The following is an 18,845-nucleotide window of genomic DNA, read 5'->3' on the forward strand; positions in this document are numbered from 1 at the left end:
ATGTCGTATTTACCAAAAAACTCTTTCCTTTTTCTAAACATGTCTTTATGGATCTCCAAGAAAAAATAATATTCCGACTATTTTAATTCTAGTTTCTACACTAATCATATTTTTATCTATGTTTAAGAATCTTAATCCACAGGTATATTTTAACTATCTATTATGTACCGTGCGGCTAATGAATTACCTACCCGCATATCTTGAAAAACTTAATGACCTATTCTTTTGTATAATAAAATAAGTATAATGTCCGTGGTTTTGATAAACAGTTCAAAGAACACTTTCTTAAACCAGCACCCTAATTGGTTACTTAAAATGCATTGTTCATGGGGCTAGTAAATAATTCTGCGAAAACACTTTCTTAAAAACTAGCTATAACTTTTTTTTTCAAAATTTGTCTTATACAGGGTGTTCAAACTTTATATGCTCGTGGTTGAGAAATATGAAAATTTTTATTTTAATTTGAATTTTAAATATAAATATAGTCTTTTATTGCTCATGTCAAATAGGAATATAACAGTAAATAGCAAATAAAATAAAATAAGAAAATATCATATAAACATGTTCGAACATATATACGTGCTGCCATCTACTGAAAGAATTGTTAAACGTTTAGTTCCTATGATCACCAACCATTTTGACTGTGGCGTTTACATACCCCCTTAATTCTAACTCATCAATTTCTACAAAATTAAAGTTATTAAATATATATCTATATTTATATTAAAAACGTGGAATATTATTATATTAGAATACTGGACAAATTGATCAATTGTAAAATATATAAAAGAAAAATATTTTTTTTGCGACTTGAGCGACTATATGAAAGCGTAACAGATAGAAGAAGAAATAACGGATGTCTGATGAGATAATAAGTATAAAGGACAAAAATTCAGAAAAAATACAACAAAATTTCGAGCTGATGAGAAACATGGTTGCGATGGAAATCTCATTTCGGAATCATCAATGATCTTAGAAAAATGGAATTACTACATAAAAAGATATTTGCATCGTACAGGACTGATGATCAGCTATATGGACAAGAAGAAAGAGGACCTTCTATTCTCAAATGAGAGATAGAAGATGTCATTGCAGTAGGTACTAAAAATCAACAGGGCAGTTGGTCCGAACAGTGTACAATGCGAAATACTAAAGATCCTATATAAATTAGTCACATATTTGCTTGGTAGTCTAGTTGTAATTTTCAACAGCATATATGTATATACTTGCAAAAAAATCCCGGAGAAATAGCTGCAGTGGTTGATTTATTACAATAGCAAAGAGTTACATATCCATAGATCCTAGTTTGGCTTTAGGACAGCTCTTAGAACTAGAGAAGCAGTTTCGCCCTCCTGGTGTTTGTACAGCGGTTTAGAGATGTTAATAAGGATATGTGTGGTTTTGAGAATTTAAAAGACTTTCTGGATTTTAGAAAAGCACGTGACGATATTAATCATGAACAGCTTATAGATATTCTACGAAAGTTGAGTTGAATTTTATCTTTCTCTATGTGAAGAAAATTTAACTCAACAACCCACGTGCTTCGTGGAAGGTCATATAATGCCTTAGTGTAGATCCTTAGTGATTTCATCCATCATCTGGATTTAACATTTAATACCTACACCTCTACATTTAGTGTAGATCCTTAGTGATTTCATCCATTATCTGGATTTAACAGTTAACACTATAATGTAAGACATTTAGTCGACATTTAAACGGTTTTAACCGATGTATTTTTGGTGGCTTAGCATGTAGAGCTTTTCAAGAACACTGATGATGCTCTCTTTAGAGAGAAAACGTTCTCTATTGTATTTGTAGCCCTTTTGTGGGGTTTTTACAAATAAATATACCTTTTATGCAGAAGATTTTTCTTCAAATTTCTGTAATTAATGGTATAAAGCCAGCTAGAGGTACAGGAAATTCTTCCTTGTGGCATTCTACGAAAGACACCTGTCTCTGGAGGAGGGGAAATATTTTGGCTAGCACTGTACAACTGAATTATGTACCTACCCTTTTTGTAAAAAAAAGAATATGAGGGCCCTAATAATTTGATCACCCACTGTAGGTCAATATACTAATAACTTAAATGATAAGTTTTTAATAATAAATAAATATTCATTGCCTTAGAATTTTTATTTTAAATTTTATTATCAAAAATTTCTCTTTCAGAGTCGAAATGAAAAAGCTTACATTAGCATTCTACCTCAAAAGAGTTCTAATCCTTAACGGAATATTATTTACAAACCTCGGTTTCTTCATGGTTATCTTGGCCACAATTTGGACAGGTGTATCAACCGACACAACAGTGATTTTCTTCGTCCTGTCTAACTTCAGATACCTTAGAGGATGGTTGGGAGGAGCAGTTCCATTTGGTTTAGGCTTAGGGAGCGAGTTCGTAGCATCATTTAAGAGAATATCTAAAGCACTAAATGCTGAAGAATTAAATAAAGATCAACACAGTGAGCAACTCATAGAAAAACCGCGTGTAGAGCTCGATGAAATCTCAGTGCAACTCAAAGGAGAACCAGTTTTGGACAATGTTTCCTTTACGATAACTTCTGGTTTGACTATGATTACTGGTGCTGTGGGATCTGGTAAGAGCTCCATTTTAAAAGTTATTCTGAAGGATTTGCCGTTGACGAAAGGTTTCGTTGAAACACAGGGAAGGATTTCCTATGCTTCCCAAGACCCGTGGCTGTTTCCTTCATCGATTAGGCAGAATATTTTATTTGGAGAACCATACAATGCACAACGGTAAGTACATTAGTTTTTCTTATAATATTAATATAATAAAATAGTAACACTTTCTGAGAAAAGTTATTAAAAAACTGCCTTTTTTTAATTGTTTTCAAAAGTTCTGTGAGCAAGCAAGCAAGCAAGCAATTTGATTTAACCCGACCTGTGAGAATGTCCACCCTCTCGAAAGAGTACATTCGGGTGTAACAATTCATTGGGGCGAGGTGTTTTGACCCGAGTGTAAACAGGGATCACCCCACCTCGCTCCAATGCCCCAGGCCATCCCTTTCCCCCCCCATAGCACGCTGATGCGCGATGAGGGCACAACTATCGTAGCCAAATGCTCTTCACAATGGAATCCTGGGTAATAAGATTCCATGTGGTACCCTAATCGAATGCAAAAATATTAGGCTCAGCGTGATGCGCTCTATACCTTTATCGTCTTACTTACTTAACCGCGGTACTAAAAATTGCTTGCTTGGGCCCCAAGTCATCGTGCTGAGCCCTATTGGGCTCCGCCCAATGACTTGTTGCTCGAGTTTTTATGTGATTTTTTTTTGTTTTATTATACTTTTTTGGGGGCTTACGCCTTTTTATTTTTTATATATATTTTTTTGGGGGCTTGCGCCCTTCTATAATTTTCTGTAATTGTCTTACCTTGAAGGTGATCGTGGTGTTGGATCTTCGTGTGTAACGCTATCTTCGGCACTTGTTTTTGAGCTACGAACTGACTACTATCACTTTTCACTTTTGTTCACTTTATTCCACTATTTGCTGTTTCGGTCTTCTGTGCTTCCATCGGTGGAACTCATCATACCTTAACATCTCTCGCAGTATGTGACTTGGGTGGTGCTCCAGTTCCGCGAATTTGACCCTTGCCTTGTCAGTCATGATTTCGGTGACTCTCACCTATTGGAGTTCTCTGAACAGGAATCTTTCTGCTACGTATCTTGGGACTCTGGCGGCTTCTCTCAAGCTGCTGTTGTGGACCGCTTGAATCTTCTTTTTGTGGGTGCTACATGCTTGTCCCCATGCGAGAGATGCGTATGTTAATACCGGTAGTGTAATGCTGTTTATCAATCTTAACCTTGTTTTTAGTCTTAGTTTGCTTTTTCTGCCTGTAAGTCCTCTTAGTGTTGCTTTCGCTATGTTGGCCTTATGGACTGTGGCTTCTACGTGTTTTTGGAAGGTTAATCCTTTGTCCATGATGACTCCTAGGTATTTAGCTTCATTTTTCCACTCGATGGGGGTGTTCTGTACCGTCAGCTGTTCCTCTGGTTGTTGTCTTCCTTTCTTGTATAGAACCGCTTGTGTCTTTTCCGAGTTGATGGCTATCTTCCATTTTATACTCCATTCCTCTATTTCTTGTAGTGCTGTTTGCAGGTTGGTCACTGCTATATCTACATTTCTGTGTTTGGCCGCTATCGCTGTGTCGTCGGCGTATAGGCTCATAAGGGTACCTGGTGTTCTAGGTACGTCAGCGGTGTATATCGTGTACAGCAGGGGTGACAGGACCGCTCCCTGGGGTACTCCAGCCTCCGGGTTCCCGAGTTCGGACAGGACTTGTCCTATCCGAACCCTGAAACTCCGGCCGCCCAAGTACGACGAGATTAGCCTCGTCATCGCCCCGCTGTACCCGTATCCCCTCATTTTGTATAAAAGCCCCTTATGCCATACTCTGTCGAACGCTTTGCTTACGTCCAGGAACGCTGCTCCAGTGTACTGCCTGTCGTTGAACCCAGCTGCTATGTACTCGGTTAATCTGAGTACTTGTAGCTCACTGGAGTGCTCTGCTCTGAATCCGAATTGAGCTTCTGGGATAATGTTTAGTCTATTTGTTTCCGCTTGCAGTCTGCTAAGAATGATTCTTTCCACTATCTTGCTGATCGCTGGAAGTAAGCTGATTGGCCTGTAGTTCTGCGGGAATGTGTGGTTCTTACCAGGTTTTGGGATCATAATGACATGGGCCATTTTCCACCTGTTCGGTAATATCTTATATCTTAGTATCGCGTTCACTATGTTTGTGAAGTATACTATAGCTTTTCTGGGCAAATACTTTAGGGCTCTGTTTGTTATTTCGTCTGGACCAGGCGCTTTTCTCGGTGAACTGTTTCTGATGTGTTCGTTGATTTCTTCCGGTGATGTTGGGGGAATGATGTCCTCTGGGTCTTCTGGTCCTTCTTCTTGTTCTTCGACTTCTTCCAGGAAGTCGTCGTCTTCGTTTTGATGGAAGTTTAGGTCGCATTCTCTTTCGAGTGTAGCCCTCATCGCCTCTACTTTATCCTCTATGGTGTATACCATGCCGTATCTTCCATGTAATGGGGGGATGGGTTTTCTGTCGCTTCTCAACATTTTTTGGAGCTTCCAAACGTTTTTCATGTTTGAGTCTAGTTCTTCCATCTCTTGTACAAAGTTATCCCATTTTTTGCTGCGGTGGAGTTGTAGGGCCGTTTTGACCTCTCTGTTTAATGTATTTGCCCAGGTTTTGTCTACTCGATTTCTTGTTCTTCTGGCTATTTGTTTCGCTCTATTTTTTTCCCTTATCAACTCTTGGATTTCTTGTGGTATGTCTTTGAACCTTCCCGTATGGATCTCGACTTCTTCCTCTGTTGTGCTGTTTCTGATTGCCTCTTGGATGATGTTTTCGAGCTCTAGGACTTTTACTTCTATTTCTTCAGGGTTATTTATAACTGGCACTATATTTATTCTTTCACTCACTAATCTTTTATAGTTCGTCCACTTTGTTTTCTTTTTTGTTCTTTTCGGTGGGTTTGTCTCTTCCCATGTTCCAATTTCTAGTAGAATGGGGTTGTGGTCTGTTGATCATTCGTCCAGCGTGATTAGTTCTGATTGTAGTCCTAGGTTTTTGGCCACAACTATGTCGATATGGGTGGGAAGTCCATTTCCTGGGAAGTGTGTTGGTTCTTCTGGGCCCATTGCCACTGTATCTTCGTTATTTTCTATGTAGCTATTTAGTAGTCTTCCATTTCTGTTCGTAGCTCTATCGTTCCAGTTGGGGGATCTTGCATTCAGGTCTCCTATTATGATGGATGTTTCAGCGATGTTAAGGAACGCATCTAGGTCATCGTCCATTAATGGGTGTTGTGGTCTTACGTAGGCTGATGTTCACTTCTACTGTTGTTGCCTCCATGTTAACTAGTGGTGGAGTCGTGAATCTGGTGTGAGTGATTCCCTTCTTAACTAGGATGGCCGTTCCTCCTGATCTTCTAGTGAGGTCGTTCCTATATACATCGTACCCAGGAAACTTTAGGTTGAAGTTGTTTGTTAGCTTGGTCTCCTGGATTGCTACGATGTCCATCTCATATCTGTTGGCGATTTCATCCATGATGTTTTGGTTCGTTGATATACCGCCCGGATTCCAGGAGCCTATCCTCAAATATCCCCTGTCTGTCAGCATTACTTCTGTGCCTCCCTGGTGCCTAGTATAACTTCTTTGACTACCCTAGTCACTATTCTGACTATGTAGTCTTCATCAGGGATCGCTGCTTGGTGTTGTTTATTCTGCGTGGCCTGGGCGTAGGTGGTGCCGGTAGCTTGTGGTCGTCTTGCTTGTGGTTGTTGTTGTTGCGGCCTCCTTGGTGGGGGTCTTCCCCACGTAGGGCATCTAGGGCATCCTCTGTAGCTGGCTGGATGGCTGCCTTTGCAGTTGGCACATGTAGCTTTGACTTCTTTGGCCCTTTTGCACATCTTAGTGGGGTGATCCTCACCGCATTTGACACACCTGGGATCCTTGTGGCACGCGTTCTGGGCGTGGTGGTAGCCCTGGCAGTTGAAGCACTGCGTTGGTCCTGTCGCTTTTCGAAGACCCTCTACCACGACCTTCATGTGGCACAGGTTGGTTATGCGCCTCGCCGCCTCGACGTCCCCCTGATCCAGAGTAATGACGAACATAGGTAGCTGTCTTCTTGGGCCGGCTCTTGTTGACAGGTACTTTGCTGCTTGGCAGTCAATGTTATATTGATCTGCCATGTCATTCTTGATGTCTTCCTCTTTGGTGTTCATTGGTAGCCCTCTTATTACCATTTTAGGCTTTACTTCTTCCTCGAATGGGAAGGCTATCCATTGTAGTCTCTTCTTAGGATCTTTTAGGGTCATATTCTTTGCATAATCCTCGATAATGTGGGTCATCTTACGATAATCTTCCGGGCTTTTCGCCTGGATGAGGGTTTCCCTTCCGCTTCTGGAGATCTTGTTTATCGTGATCACGCTTTGTTTCTGGGCTATACTGAGGATAGCCCCTGTCTCGCTCACGCTCTGTAATTTAATTACAGGCGGCTTTCGTTGACGGGTTACCTGTTGTTCAGGTAACGCGGCAGCTTCTTCTTGTTGGTTCGTCACCATTTGGTCCGACTCTGAATCATTGGGATGCCGTGCGGCAGGCGTATCTCCACCCGTGCTCGTAGATGGATGGATTGGTGGGGCATTCCCTCGGGGCAGATTGAAGGATTCTTCTGCTGGGGGTGAAGCAGCTCTCACGGCGTTGTTCGCTTGGAGTTCCCATGCCGTCGTCTCGTCTTTTGAGATTGGAGTCTTCAATTTTGGAAAATCTTCTCGAATTTTTTTAAGTCTTTCCTCTGCGGGTGACTTTTTAACTTCAGGGAGTGGCTGCGATTTTTCGACTTCGGGAACTGGCATCTGTTGGAAATTCTGTTGGGACTTCTCTATGAGTTTTCTCGTTGCTATTTGTTCTGCTAGCAGATTATCCAATCGGGCTGACATTTTCTTCATCTCTTCTTTTTGTTCATGGATTACGATCCTTAGTCTCTCGTTTTCGGCTCTTTGTTGGTCTCTCTCTGCAGTCATCGCCTCTAGCATCTTTCTCATCTCTTCTTGTTCATTCGTCTTTAGTACCTTCTCTTTTATGTCTTCGTTGGCTTCGCTCTCTTTTGGTTTCGCTCGTTTGGTGGTGCCTCTGACTGCCTGTTCCGCTTCGTCGTCCATGGGCTCTGCTTTTGGATTTTCTCCATCCTTCTTCGCTTCTGCGTCGTTCTTCGTTTTCTCCTCTTTCTTCTTTTTGGATTTCTCCTTTTTCCTCTCGCTCCTAGGTTTCTTGAAACCATTTTCATCCGTGGATGAGCAGTCGTCTGTGTCTGAACTTAATCCCTGAAACAGGTTTGGGCCCACTTTGCGTGAGCCCTCATAGATTGGCGGGGATTGCGCCATGGATTGGGGCTGTGATCGAGACCTGGCTCGATCAATCGTCTGGGGTTGGGGGCGAACGGTCCTAATATTGACGAAGCCTTTTTTTCTGCCGACTGGCCCGACGCCAGCTCGACTTCAGGGTTGGCTCCCTGCACCAAGCGCGGTAGATCACGTACCCAGACAGAACTAGATACGGGTTCCTCTTGCGTTTCTCAATCTACTGACCTAGGGGCCGGGGCTGCACGATGTAGGTTTCTAAAGAACTACACCTTGTAGTGTCGAGGTACAATGTTTTAAATTGCACCCATCCCTTACGGAGGCACAGTAGATATCCCGTAGCTGGCTCGCGTCGAGCCCGCTAATTCTTTTTCTGCTAGCCGATCTCTAGCTGTGGCGTCTCAGAGAATCCAATAAAATCAAATTCCCTCAGTTTCACCACATCCAGCCGATCGGCCTTTGCCTCTCCTTCTTGCCTAAGGCTTAGAAGTGCACGACTTCGCTATCACGCTTACATTCGTGATTGGAATGAAAATTCCTGCTAGTCGTACAACTTCTTCCACCGTTGGCTCCTTGTCGTCTTCTCGCCTCGGAGAGTGAAAACGCTCAACTGCTGCCTCGCTTACATTCAAGGCAGGACTGAAAAGTCCACAGTCGAGCTATCCCCACTTCTCGTTGGCTTCTCTTCGCTGCCGCTGCTCTGCTCCGCTCGCACGCGTGTTACCAGTCCAGTGGTCGGCACCAGACTTACTAAACTAACTTACTCACTAAAAGTTCTGTGATCTTAAATATTTTAGCTTTTATACCTTTATTTGCTTTTATTCTACTTCTACTCGGAACTTTTAACACAGCAATTCTTCTTCAACGTTAAAAATTCATTATTCATATTAAAATATGTAGCTAAGATACACATTCTTAAGGGGGTAAGGCCAAAACTTTGGCTCCAGTGATTTTTCAATGCATTCATTTCTTTTTTCGAATCATGAGAAAACTAATAAATATTTTTAAAAACTTTGAACGCAGAATGAAAGATAACATTATTACAATACCGACGGCCGAAAGTCCCTTAGAATAAACAGAAAGTTTCTTTTGAATGAGTTATTTGAAATTAATAATAACACTAAATTTTCCCTTTTTTTCACCCCTATAACTTATTAAAATAAATATTCTAGAAGTTTTCAGGGACTTTCGGCCCTCGGTAATAACGTAATCTTTCATTCTGCGTTTAAATTTTTCAAAAATACTTATTAGTTTTTAAGAATTAAAAAAAATGAGTGCATTTAAAAAGCATTGGAGACGAAATTTTGCGCCTACCCCCTTAATTTTTTCTGATTTGCCCCTTGTAGTAAGTCCGCTAACGGTAAAATATTGCAAAACCTCTAAACTTTAAAGAACCGCTTGGATTGACATACAATCTGGCATACACATATTTATGGGGAACTTATATTTTTTGGGAAAGCTCATTACAACTTTTTTTAAAGTGGCAAGTTTCTGGCATTAATTAAAAGTAAGGAAGTTACGCTCAAAATAAAGTCGATCCTTTCTTTTTGGTAAAAAAATCGTGATAATCACTGCCTAAATAGAATCACATATAAAATTAATCGTTACCATTTCACAAGTTGCTTTACTCGTTTTGTGTATTGTTTATTGCTTATTTTTGATGGGGATGTAGTTGAAAAGGCTTGAACTAGTCAATAATCACGAGTGTATGCAAATTTTGAATAGCCATATCGTAACCAATTTCGGCCTTACAAAAAATCAAAAAATTAAAAATATTCAGAAAAGCAAAACCTACATTTTTTTGCTCCTTGTGATTTTTGGTATTACTAACAAATTTTAAGTTATTTTGAAAAAATGGATATTTTTCAAAATTAATCATTTAAAAAAAAATTATTTTAAAACCAAATTATTTAAAAAATAAGCCTTTTTCTTCAACCGATGAAACTTACAAACCATATTATAAATAATACATAAGTAGAGTAACTTGTGAAGCGGTAACGATTAATTTGATTTAAGATGCTAATTAGGGGATGCTCTTGCCCAGTTTTCTTGACAAAAAAAGGGACCAACTTTATTTTACAAAAACAAAAATAAAGTTTATTTTATACACTTTACAAAAGTTGAAATGAGTTTTCCCCAAAAAGTGTACCGTTTTTTGGATATGAACCTATTTTTCATTAGCTACAACTTTTGCTTCTACTGGGTCTATATAGTTCATATCTCTCTCTTCAATCCTGACCCTCCGGAGGGAGTGTAGTGGTCGACGTGATGTCGTGTATTGTCCGTCTCCAAAGATCTCTGTCTCTGGTCATTTCTTTTAACTCATGCATAGGTCTTTTGCATATTCCTGTAATCTGATCGATTCATCTTGTTGGGGATCTTCTTCGTGATCTTCGGCCTTCCACCTTTCCTTGTATAATGAATCTTTCCATGTTTTCTGTGTTGGCTCTCATAACATGTCCAAAGTATTTTAATTGTTGGAGAAGGACTTTACTGGAAACTTTTAGCTCTCGTAAAATCGAATTATTTGTTCTATGGTCGGTCCAAGGAATTCGTAGCATTCGTCTCCAACAGAACATTTCAGTGGCGTCTATCTTTCTTCTTTCCGAATTTCTCAGGGTCCAAGATTCACATCCGTAAGTCAGTATTGGGAATATTAAGCAGTTGATCAACCTCATCTTTAACGCTCTTGAAATTTGACAGTCCTTCCGTATTGTGGTCATTTTTGCTATGGCGACTTTTCTAGATCACATCTACGTTTTATTTCTTCCTGTAGTGACCCTGTGTTTGTGATTAATGATCCCAGATATAAGTATGAGCTCACAACCTCAAACCGATCAATTGTGGTTATATGTGGATGATTGTTCTGTAGTCTATCCACTATCATGATCTTTTTTTTTGATATGTTTAATTGCAGACCAAATATTTGACTTTCGTTTTCAACCAGTCGTATAAGATCAATCAGCTCTGCTTGATTATTTGCAAGAAGGACTGTGTCATCTGCGAAACGTAGGTTGTTTATTTTATGACCATTTATTGAGATGCCTTTTTCCCATCCTTCAAGTGCTCTTCTCATAATATGCTCTCCATATAGATTGAATAATTGTGGAGATAGTATACATCCCTGTCTGACACCCCGTTCTGGATGAAATTCGTTTGAAAGTGTGTCAAGCACTTAAACTGATCCAGTAGTGTGTTCTTATAGTTCAGTCATAAGCGAAATAAGGTGTTGGGGTACGCCCACTTCTTTTAGTATTTGCCAGAAGTGTCTCCACTTGACCCTGTCGAACGCCTTACGATAATCTATAAAGCATATGTATAGTGGAATATTGAATTCCCTAGATTTTTCGATTATCTGTCTTATATTTAACAGGTGTTCTCTAGTACCTCTACCTTTGGTAAATCCAGTTTGCTCTTGTAGAATTTCTCTTTGAAGGAAAGTTTTTAGTCCCTCGTTGATTATATGTAGCATTATTTTACTGGCAAGTGATACACGAGAAATAGTTCTATCATTGTCGCATTTATGGAAGCTGCCTTTTTTATGAATTGTGGTTATTGTAGATTTTGTCCAGTCTTCAGGCCATTGTTTTGAATGCCATATTTGGTTACAGAGTAGATGAAGTAATTTTACGCCAGTTTCTTCTGTGGCTTTGAGCATTTCTGCTGTTATCATATCTGGACCTGGTGCTTTATTATATTTGAGCTTACTGATCGCGAGTCTTACTTCATTTTCAAGTATATCAGGTTCTTCTTCCACCTCGTCAGAGATTTGGTTAACAGGTTCTTGGCGTTGATCATCTTTAAATAGGTCCCTGCAATACGATCTCCATGTCTCTGCTATATCTTCTCTGTTTGTTCTCAGAGTTTCAGTGTTGTCTTCAATGGCCCAAATTCTGGCTTTAAAGTCTCTTGTTAAGTAGCGTATTTTTCTAAATAGATCTCTGGACTGATTATTCTGATCATGTCTCCCAATTTCTTTGCATACACCCTGGTAGTACTAGTTTTTGTCTGTCTTGCATCTTCGTTATATTTCTCTATTGAGGTTTCTTAAACTAGCTTTTTCCCTTTCACTATGCACGCCACTTTGACAAAGATTTCTTCTATTCTCAATTATTTGAAAGGTTTCATCTGTTATCCAGTGTTTCCGTTTCACAGGATTATTTATCTTTGGATGATCAATTGGTGTTGTTACACAATGTTTAAAAGTCTCCCATATTTCTTGTGATGTTCCGTTACGAATAGAGGGCATTATTTTTTGTACTTCCTGGAGAAGGTCGTCATTCTTTCTTAGTTCTATCCTATTTGTCTCTTTCCGTTTGTTGGGCGCTTTAAGTTTAAGCTTTACTTTAGCTACGAGTAGAGTATGATTGGATCCGCATATCGCCCCTGGATATGATCTAACTGTTTGAATTGACGATCTCCAGGGAATATTGGTAATGATGTAATCTATTTGATTTCTAGACCTATCTCCAGGATTTTTCCAAGTATAAAGTCGACGTACATGGTGTTTAAATCGAGTATTCATGATAGATTAATTGTTTGTGATAGCAAACTCGATTAAACGGTCACCTCTTTTGTTTCTCTGGCCTATACCGAACAGTGCATATATACACCATTTTTCACTTATTTAGAAGCAGCGTTTTTGCTAAAAATGTTTTTTGTTTCGATAAAATACTTACTTTTTGAGCTATTTGCAAAAAACCACCTAAAACGTGTTTTTTTTTGTTGAAAAATGAACATATTTATTCAGAATTAAGTCAGAAGTCTTAAATTGGTGAAAAAATGCTATAGAACAAAAGTTGCTTAGAATTAGTAAGTTTATCTATTTCCGGACTTATTTTGAAATTCACCCCCAGGGCACAATATCACTTTTTTTTATTTGACTTGTTAGCTATGTGTGTGCCAAATTTCATGACAATCCAAGCAAAATTTGGAGCAAAAGCCGTGATTCAATGTAATATTCACTAATCCATCCAAGTTTTCTCATTTTATCAAATGCATTGGTTATTCTTCTTTGTCTTTTGTTTCAATCAAATTTTTCTGTGACTCACCTGTTACTAGTTCTCCTGTGCATTATGCTTTACTTGTTAGTTAATATCTAGACCAAAATCTTGGCTTAGGTATTGGATTGGAACTTGAACAGCATTGAATGGCCTCCCCGGTCACCAGATTTGTCTCTCCTGATATTTTTGTTGAGACACTTAAAAAGACAAATCTATAAAACGCCACTCGTATCTACACGTCAAAGAATTGTCGACGAATGCCTCCACAAATTCACTTTCCACAAATACTTTGGATTGTTGAAAAACATTTCGAGCAAGCCTTTATGATTCTATGATAAAGGTGTAACTGGATTAGGGGTAAAAGTCAAATAATCAAAAATGCTGGAAAAATGTGCCCCCCTTTAATAAAAAATTGACCTGTTGCTGGGTTTTTGAAAAATATTGTCATAGTTCCTGATAATGCACTGTTTTGTTTTCGAACAACTCTGTTGCTCGTATTCCCTCTGTCTTTCCTTTTGCAACTTCTTATGGTAGGACCTATAACTAAATAACTATTTTTTAGGTATCAAGAAGTAGTCAAGGCCTGTGCTCTTCTATTTGATTTTAACCTCTTTGAAAACGGAGACGAGACTATATTAACTGACAATGGTCAAAACCTGAGCAAGGGTCAACAAGCCAGAATAAACCTGGCAAGAGCAGTATACAGAAACAGCGATATATACCTTTTAGATGACAGTTTGACCGCACTGGATGCTTCAGTTCAAGATCACATTTTTCACGAATGCATCCAGAAATTTTTAAAAGGAAAAATATGTGTTTTAGTGTGCCAAACAGCTTCTCAGATAAAAGAAGCTGATAACGTGATCATAATGGAAAACGGCAGAATTAAAGACATGGGTAAACCTACTGCCAGAATTATTCAACAAAGTTATATGATAGCAGATCAGGATGATAGTATAGAAAAAGAAGTCATTCATGATTCCAACCAGCCAACTATAGAAGAATCGAGTGAAAAAACGGGACTTATAGAAGCAGAACAAAGCACAGCAAGAACTAAAATTTATAAAGAACAGAAGAAGGAAGGTTCTGTTGATTGGTACGTGTATAAAAAGTTCATGATTTATGGAGGAGGAGTATTCTTGATTCTTTTGAACATAGTTATGAGAGGGTTCACTCAATTTACTACTACTTCAGCGGATAGACTTTTAACAAAATGGTAAGTAAAAAAACTAAATTATTTTATATTATTAACTATTAAAAATGGTTGATTATAGCATTTAAAATTATATACCACATTTATTTCCTCTTCTTTCTTTGTCTTTCACCAGCCATCCTTTTTAATTAACAGCTTCTCTGACTTTATCATTTCAGCCCTACCTTGTTCTTGTATATAATAAGGGAGTCTTCTACAGCTGTCGCCGCTTCTCGCATCCTAATTTCCAGCGTTTTCTGTCGAAGCAATCTTCAGTTTTTAGATCTCTGGCGGTCATTGCATCTTCAACATCTTCCCTTCAGGATCGTCTTGGTCTACCTGGTTTCCTTCTTGTGGGTGGAGTCCATTTTTCTATTTTTTTTGCCATCTACTTTCAGGCATTCTCTGAAGGTGTCCATACCAATTTAGACTTTTGGCTTCGATTGTGTCTATTATATGTAGATCGATTTCCATTTCTCTCCTAATATCTTCGTTTCTCACCCTATCAAGTCTAGTGAACCGACAACATCGTCTTCAATAGTTCATTTCCATGGCCTTAATTTTTGATTTATTTCTTTGGTTTATTTCCCAGAGTTCGGCGCCGTACAACCCAATACTTTCTATTATTGTTTTATATATTCTTCTTTTATTTTCTTTTGTTATTTTATTATTCCATAATAACCCGTGTATCTGTCTGGTGGCTGATCTTGCTTGGCCAATCCTATAATGTATTTCGTCGTTACTTCCTGCTTTTGAAGTTGTTTGGACTCCTAAGTATTTATAAGTTTCGATTGGGTTTATAGTTCCCATTTCAATTTGTAGGCTTTCTGGTGTTTCTCCTACAACTAAGTATTCGGTTTTTTGTATATTAATTGTAAGGCCCCACTTAGTGTACTCCTCTTCCAGTTTTCTGAGCATATAGTCTATATCACTCTCGTCTTCAACTAGAATAGCTTGGTCGTCAGCGAATTGTATTGTGTACAATCTATCGTCATCGATTGGGATGCCCATATTGCAGCACTTTCTTCTCCATGGTGAGAGTGCCTCATTTAAATTAATTATAAAGAGTGTAGGTGCTATGCAGCAGCCTTGCTTTAGACCCTTACTAATTGGAATTTCTCTCGTTAATTTGTTTCCAGTTTTAATGTTTACCGTCATATTTTTGTAAAGCTGTTGTACTGCTTGTATATTTTCTTGCTTATCCCTTGTTTTTTCATTGCTACCCAGAGCATTGAAAGTGGTACATTATCGTATGCCTTTGTCAGATCTATAAAGACTACATGGGTGGAAAAGTTGTGGGCTAATCTTTTCTCAATAACCTGCTGTTGAGAAAATATGCTGTCCATACAGGATCTGCCTGCACGAAAGCCATTTTGTTCTTCTACATCTGTCATCTCCTTTTCAATTTTATTTTTTATTATTTTTCCATAAAGTCGTGAGAGTGAGTTTATGCACTAAGCCCCCTATAATTTGAACAATTTTTTCTATATCCTTTTTTGTATATGTTGTTAATATTTGCTTTTGTACACTCCGGTGGTAAGTCATGGCCTTTATAGAATAAAGTGAACACATACGCCAGTAATTCTCGTAATACTTGTGGGCTGTGTTTTAGTAATTCGTTCGGTATTCCTTGTGGTCCGCATGACTTTCGATTTTTTAGGGTTCGTATTGCATTATTGACTTCCTGTACTGTTATTTCATCGTCTTCGTCGTATTCTACTTTATATGTTGTTGTACTGATGTTCGTGAATTGCGGTCTTGTTTCTGTCAAAAGTTGTGAGTAATGTTCGATCCAAGATCTTTCTTCTATTAAATATATTCTGCTTAGTTTCTTTTCTGTTTGATCTCAGATTTTTTACCGTTTTCAAACTTTACCGTTTGTTCATGTTATTTGATAATTTCCCTCTAACGTTCACCATATACATCATAATAGTCATATCAACACTATATTTGCATTTATTATTATTTAGACTTGGTTTTATGTTCTTTTCGAGAGGTAATAAATTTTACATTACTTAAGCTCTTTGGATCATTAGTAAAACGAATCAACAGAGTACTAAATATTTCCATAAGAGCAGCAAATCAAAAAGAACGACTTAGACTCAGTAATTACTATCCTTCAGATTTATAGATCAATAAAAATATTAATCACTTTTACGGACATGTTTGAATAATATTGTCTTTTTTGACTATCCTCTTGTACTCCATCTAAGACTTAGATAATCAGATGCTCGAACTTTTTACCATATTGGATGACCACCATTCCGACTTTGAACTAATTGACCGAACTCCCTTACTCCATGCTTACTCATTTTGGCTCACTATAACTCCCATTTTAATTTTGCAATGCCGATTCCAAGATCTTTCCTTTAAACTCTCCAGTATTTCGTGCTCTATCATACGGTGATTCAATAAAATGCACTTTTTAATTTTATAAAAAAATGACCCGATTCCTGTCATTTCATCCATCCTCCTTCAACTCTACAAGATGATACCTTCTTTTTCTTATGGTGCCTATCCGTTACGGATGTTGAACATGGCTATTTTTACTTTATTGCCTGCCACCCTAAAAAGTAGGATAATGGTCATCAAGTCAAACCATTTTCGTAGGTTATGAAGACAGAATACTCTTCTTTCTCCTGGTCCTGTTTTTTGAACCATATGTTAATGTTTTTAACAACAATTGTGAAAAACACATGAAAAGCATTAACATATGATTCAAAAAACAGGTCCAGGAGAAAGAAGAGTATTCTGGCTTCATAACCTACGAAAATGGTTTGACTTGATGACCATTATCCTACTTTTTAGGGTGGCAGTCAATAAAGTAAAAATAGCCATGTTCAACATCCGTAACGGATAGGCACCATAAGAAAAAGAAGGTATCATCTTGTAGAGTTGAAGGAGGATGGATGAAATGACAGGAATCGGGTCATTTTTTTATAAAATTAAAAAGTGCATTTTATTGAATCACCGTATGATAGAGCACGAAATACTGGAGAGTTGTAGAGAAAAGATCTTGGAATCAGCATTGCAAAATTAAAATGGGTTATAGTGATATATATATATATATATATATATATATATATATATATATTCGGTTTTATAACGTCTTACGACGTTGTCCGACTCCCAAACGCCACTCTATTCTGTCCTGAGTTAGGTCTTCATTTAGATTTCCAGCGCTAATCGCTTTCCTAACTCCCAGATTCCAGCTCTGTGGTGGTCGTCCTCGTTTTTTCTTCTCTGGGGGTTGCCACATCATAGTTTTATTTTTTATGTATAATTTTTAAAAAAGTTTCTGGATATGACTCATAAGATTTATTATTCGACAGTCTTAATATTTTTTCGCATTGGTTTTTGTTATGATACCCAATTGTATTGTTATTTTTACACAGTATTACTGTTAAAATTACATATACTGCTTAGTCACATTATAGGTATTTTTTTTCTTCTTCTTTTTCACACGTTAGATACATGATATGTGTTTACTGGGTAATATTTAGTCTTATTTTTGATTCTCTAAAGACCAGTTGGTTTGCCATTTCTTTGGTGGTCTTCCTGAGAGTCCTCTTCCGTGTGATTTCCCATCTCTTACAACTTTTGTAATTATATCTTTTCCCATTCTCATTACGTGTTCTCCCATTCTCATTACATGATTTATTTGCTGTTCTTCACTTATAACAATCATTCTCCTTAGTTGTTTGTTGTTTTTTTGTATACCTTTCGATATGATTTGCAGCTGTTTTCTATTTCTATTTCTATTTTTATAGTTGCCTGGGCTCGCCAGATCCAAGAATTTCGGTATCACTAAAGTTGAAGCTTATTTGTGTGCTCCTTATTGTTGTTTTCTGCACCCATTCCAGAATATTGGTACCCTGTACAAATGTGTACAGGTCTTTTGATTTTTGTAGCTTAATATATATGTTTCACATCTTCTGGTTCCTTTATTAAATCCCTTCTTTATTCAAAAATTATCTTACTGATGCGTGTCCAGTCAACATTTCTGTTACTGTTCTCAGTTTATTCCAGCCCATATTGAGCAGTCTTTCTGTTATTTTTGTATATAGTCCACCAATGAACATTTACCTATGTGTTTTGAAATTTTCTCCCGATATCCCTTATGACTTCCTCGAATGCAGTCAGCTACTGCCTTTCAACCTACAGCCTTTGGTGCTCCAAGGGTTAAGCCGCATTCTCACGGTTCGATTTTAGTTGATCAACTTTAGTGGATCAACTAAAATCGGTCAAGTTTGTTGTTCACACATTTTAAACAAAATTGATGAAAATAGTTTCAATAAAATGGCACCCAGTGTAGTTATACGTGAAAATATAAATATTATTAAAAAAAATGGATTACTCCTTTGAGTAACTAGGTACATTTTCAGTTGGAATTTACCAGCTGAACAGACGGTGTCGTGAATTGTAAGTTTTTGAATTCCCTCTTGTCTTCTTCGCTTCAGCATCCATCTGGCTTGCAATTTATAGAAGCCATGGAGGTGTTACCAGGGAAATGGACCAATAAGTTTTCAATTAAAAATCTTTTAGTAATATTTTTAATATTTTTCAATATTATTGTTTCTACTAGGTTGAAACCTTTGCCTATAAATATTATTAGTAGTTTACTGATTCAGCAACTCGGGAAAGTTGTGTTAAAATGGAATAAAGAACATCAAAAACATCAAAATGATCCAAAAGACAGCCATGGCTATGATATAATCTGTAACACTTTCTGACCACTTATGCCCATTTTGTTG

General features: G+C 37.8%; 1 protein-coding gene across 1 annotated transcript in view; it reads left to right on the plus strand.

Moving 5' to 3' along the window:
• The window catches only part of LOC114349539 (ATP-binding cassette subfamily C member 4), a 104,077-nt gene that overhangs the window by 41,725 nt on the left and 43,507 nt on the right, over positions 1-18,845 (plus strand). Inside the window, exons 6-7 of the mRNA XM_028299946.2 lie at positions 2,170-2,754; positions 13,462-14,115. Of these exons, the coding sequence (XP_028155747.2) occupies positions 2,170-2,754; positions 13,462-14,115 (1,239 nt within the window). The remainder of the gene's footprint in view (positions 1-2,169; positions 2,755-13,461; positions 14,116-18,845) is intronic.

The sequence above is a fragment of the Diabrotica virgifera genome, chromosome 1 (genome assembly GCF_917563875.1).
Source record: "Diabrotica virgifera virgifera chromosome 1, PGI_DIABVI_V3a".
Taxonomy (NCBI): Eukaryota; Metazoa; Arthropoda; class Insecta; order Coleoptera; family Chrysomelidae; genus Diabrotica; species Diabrotica virgifera.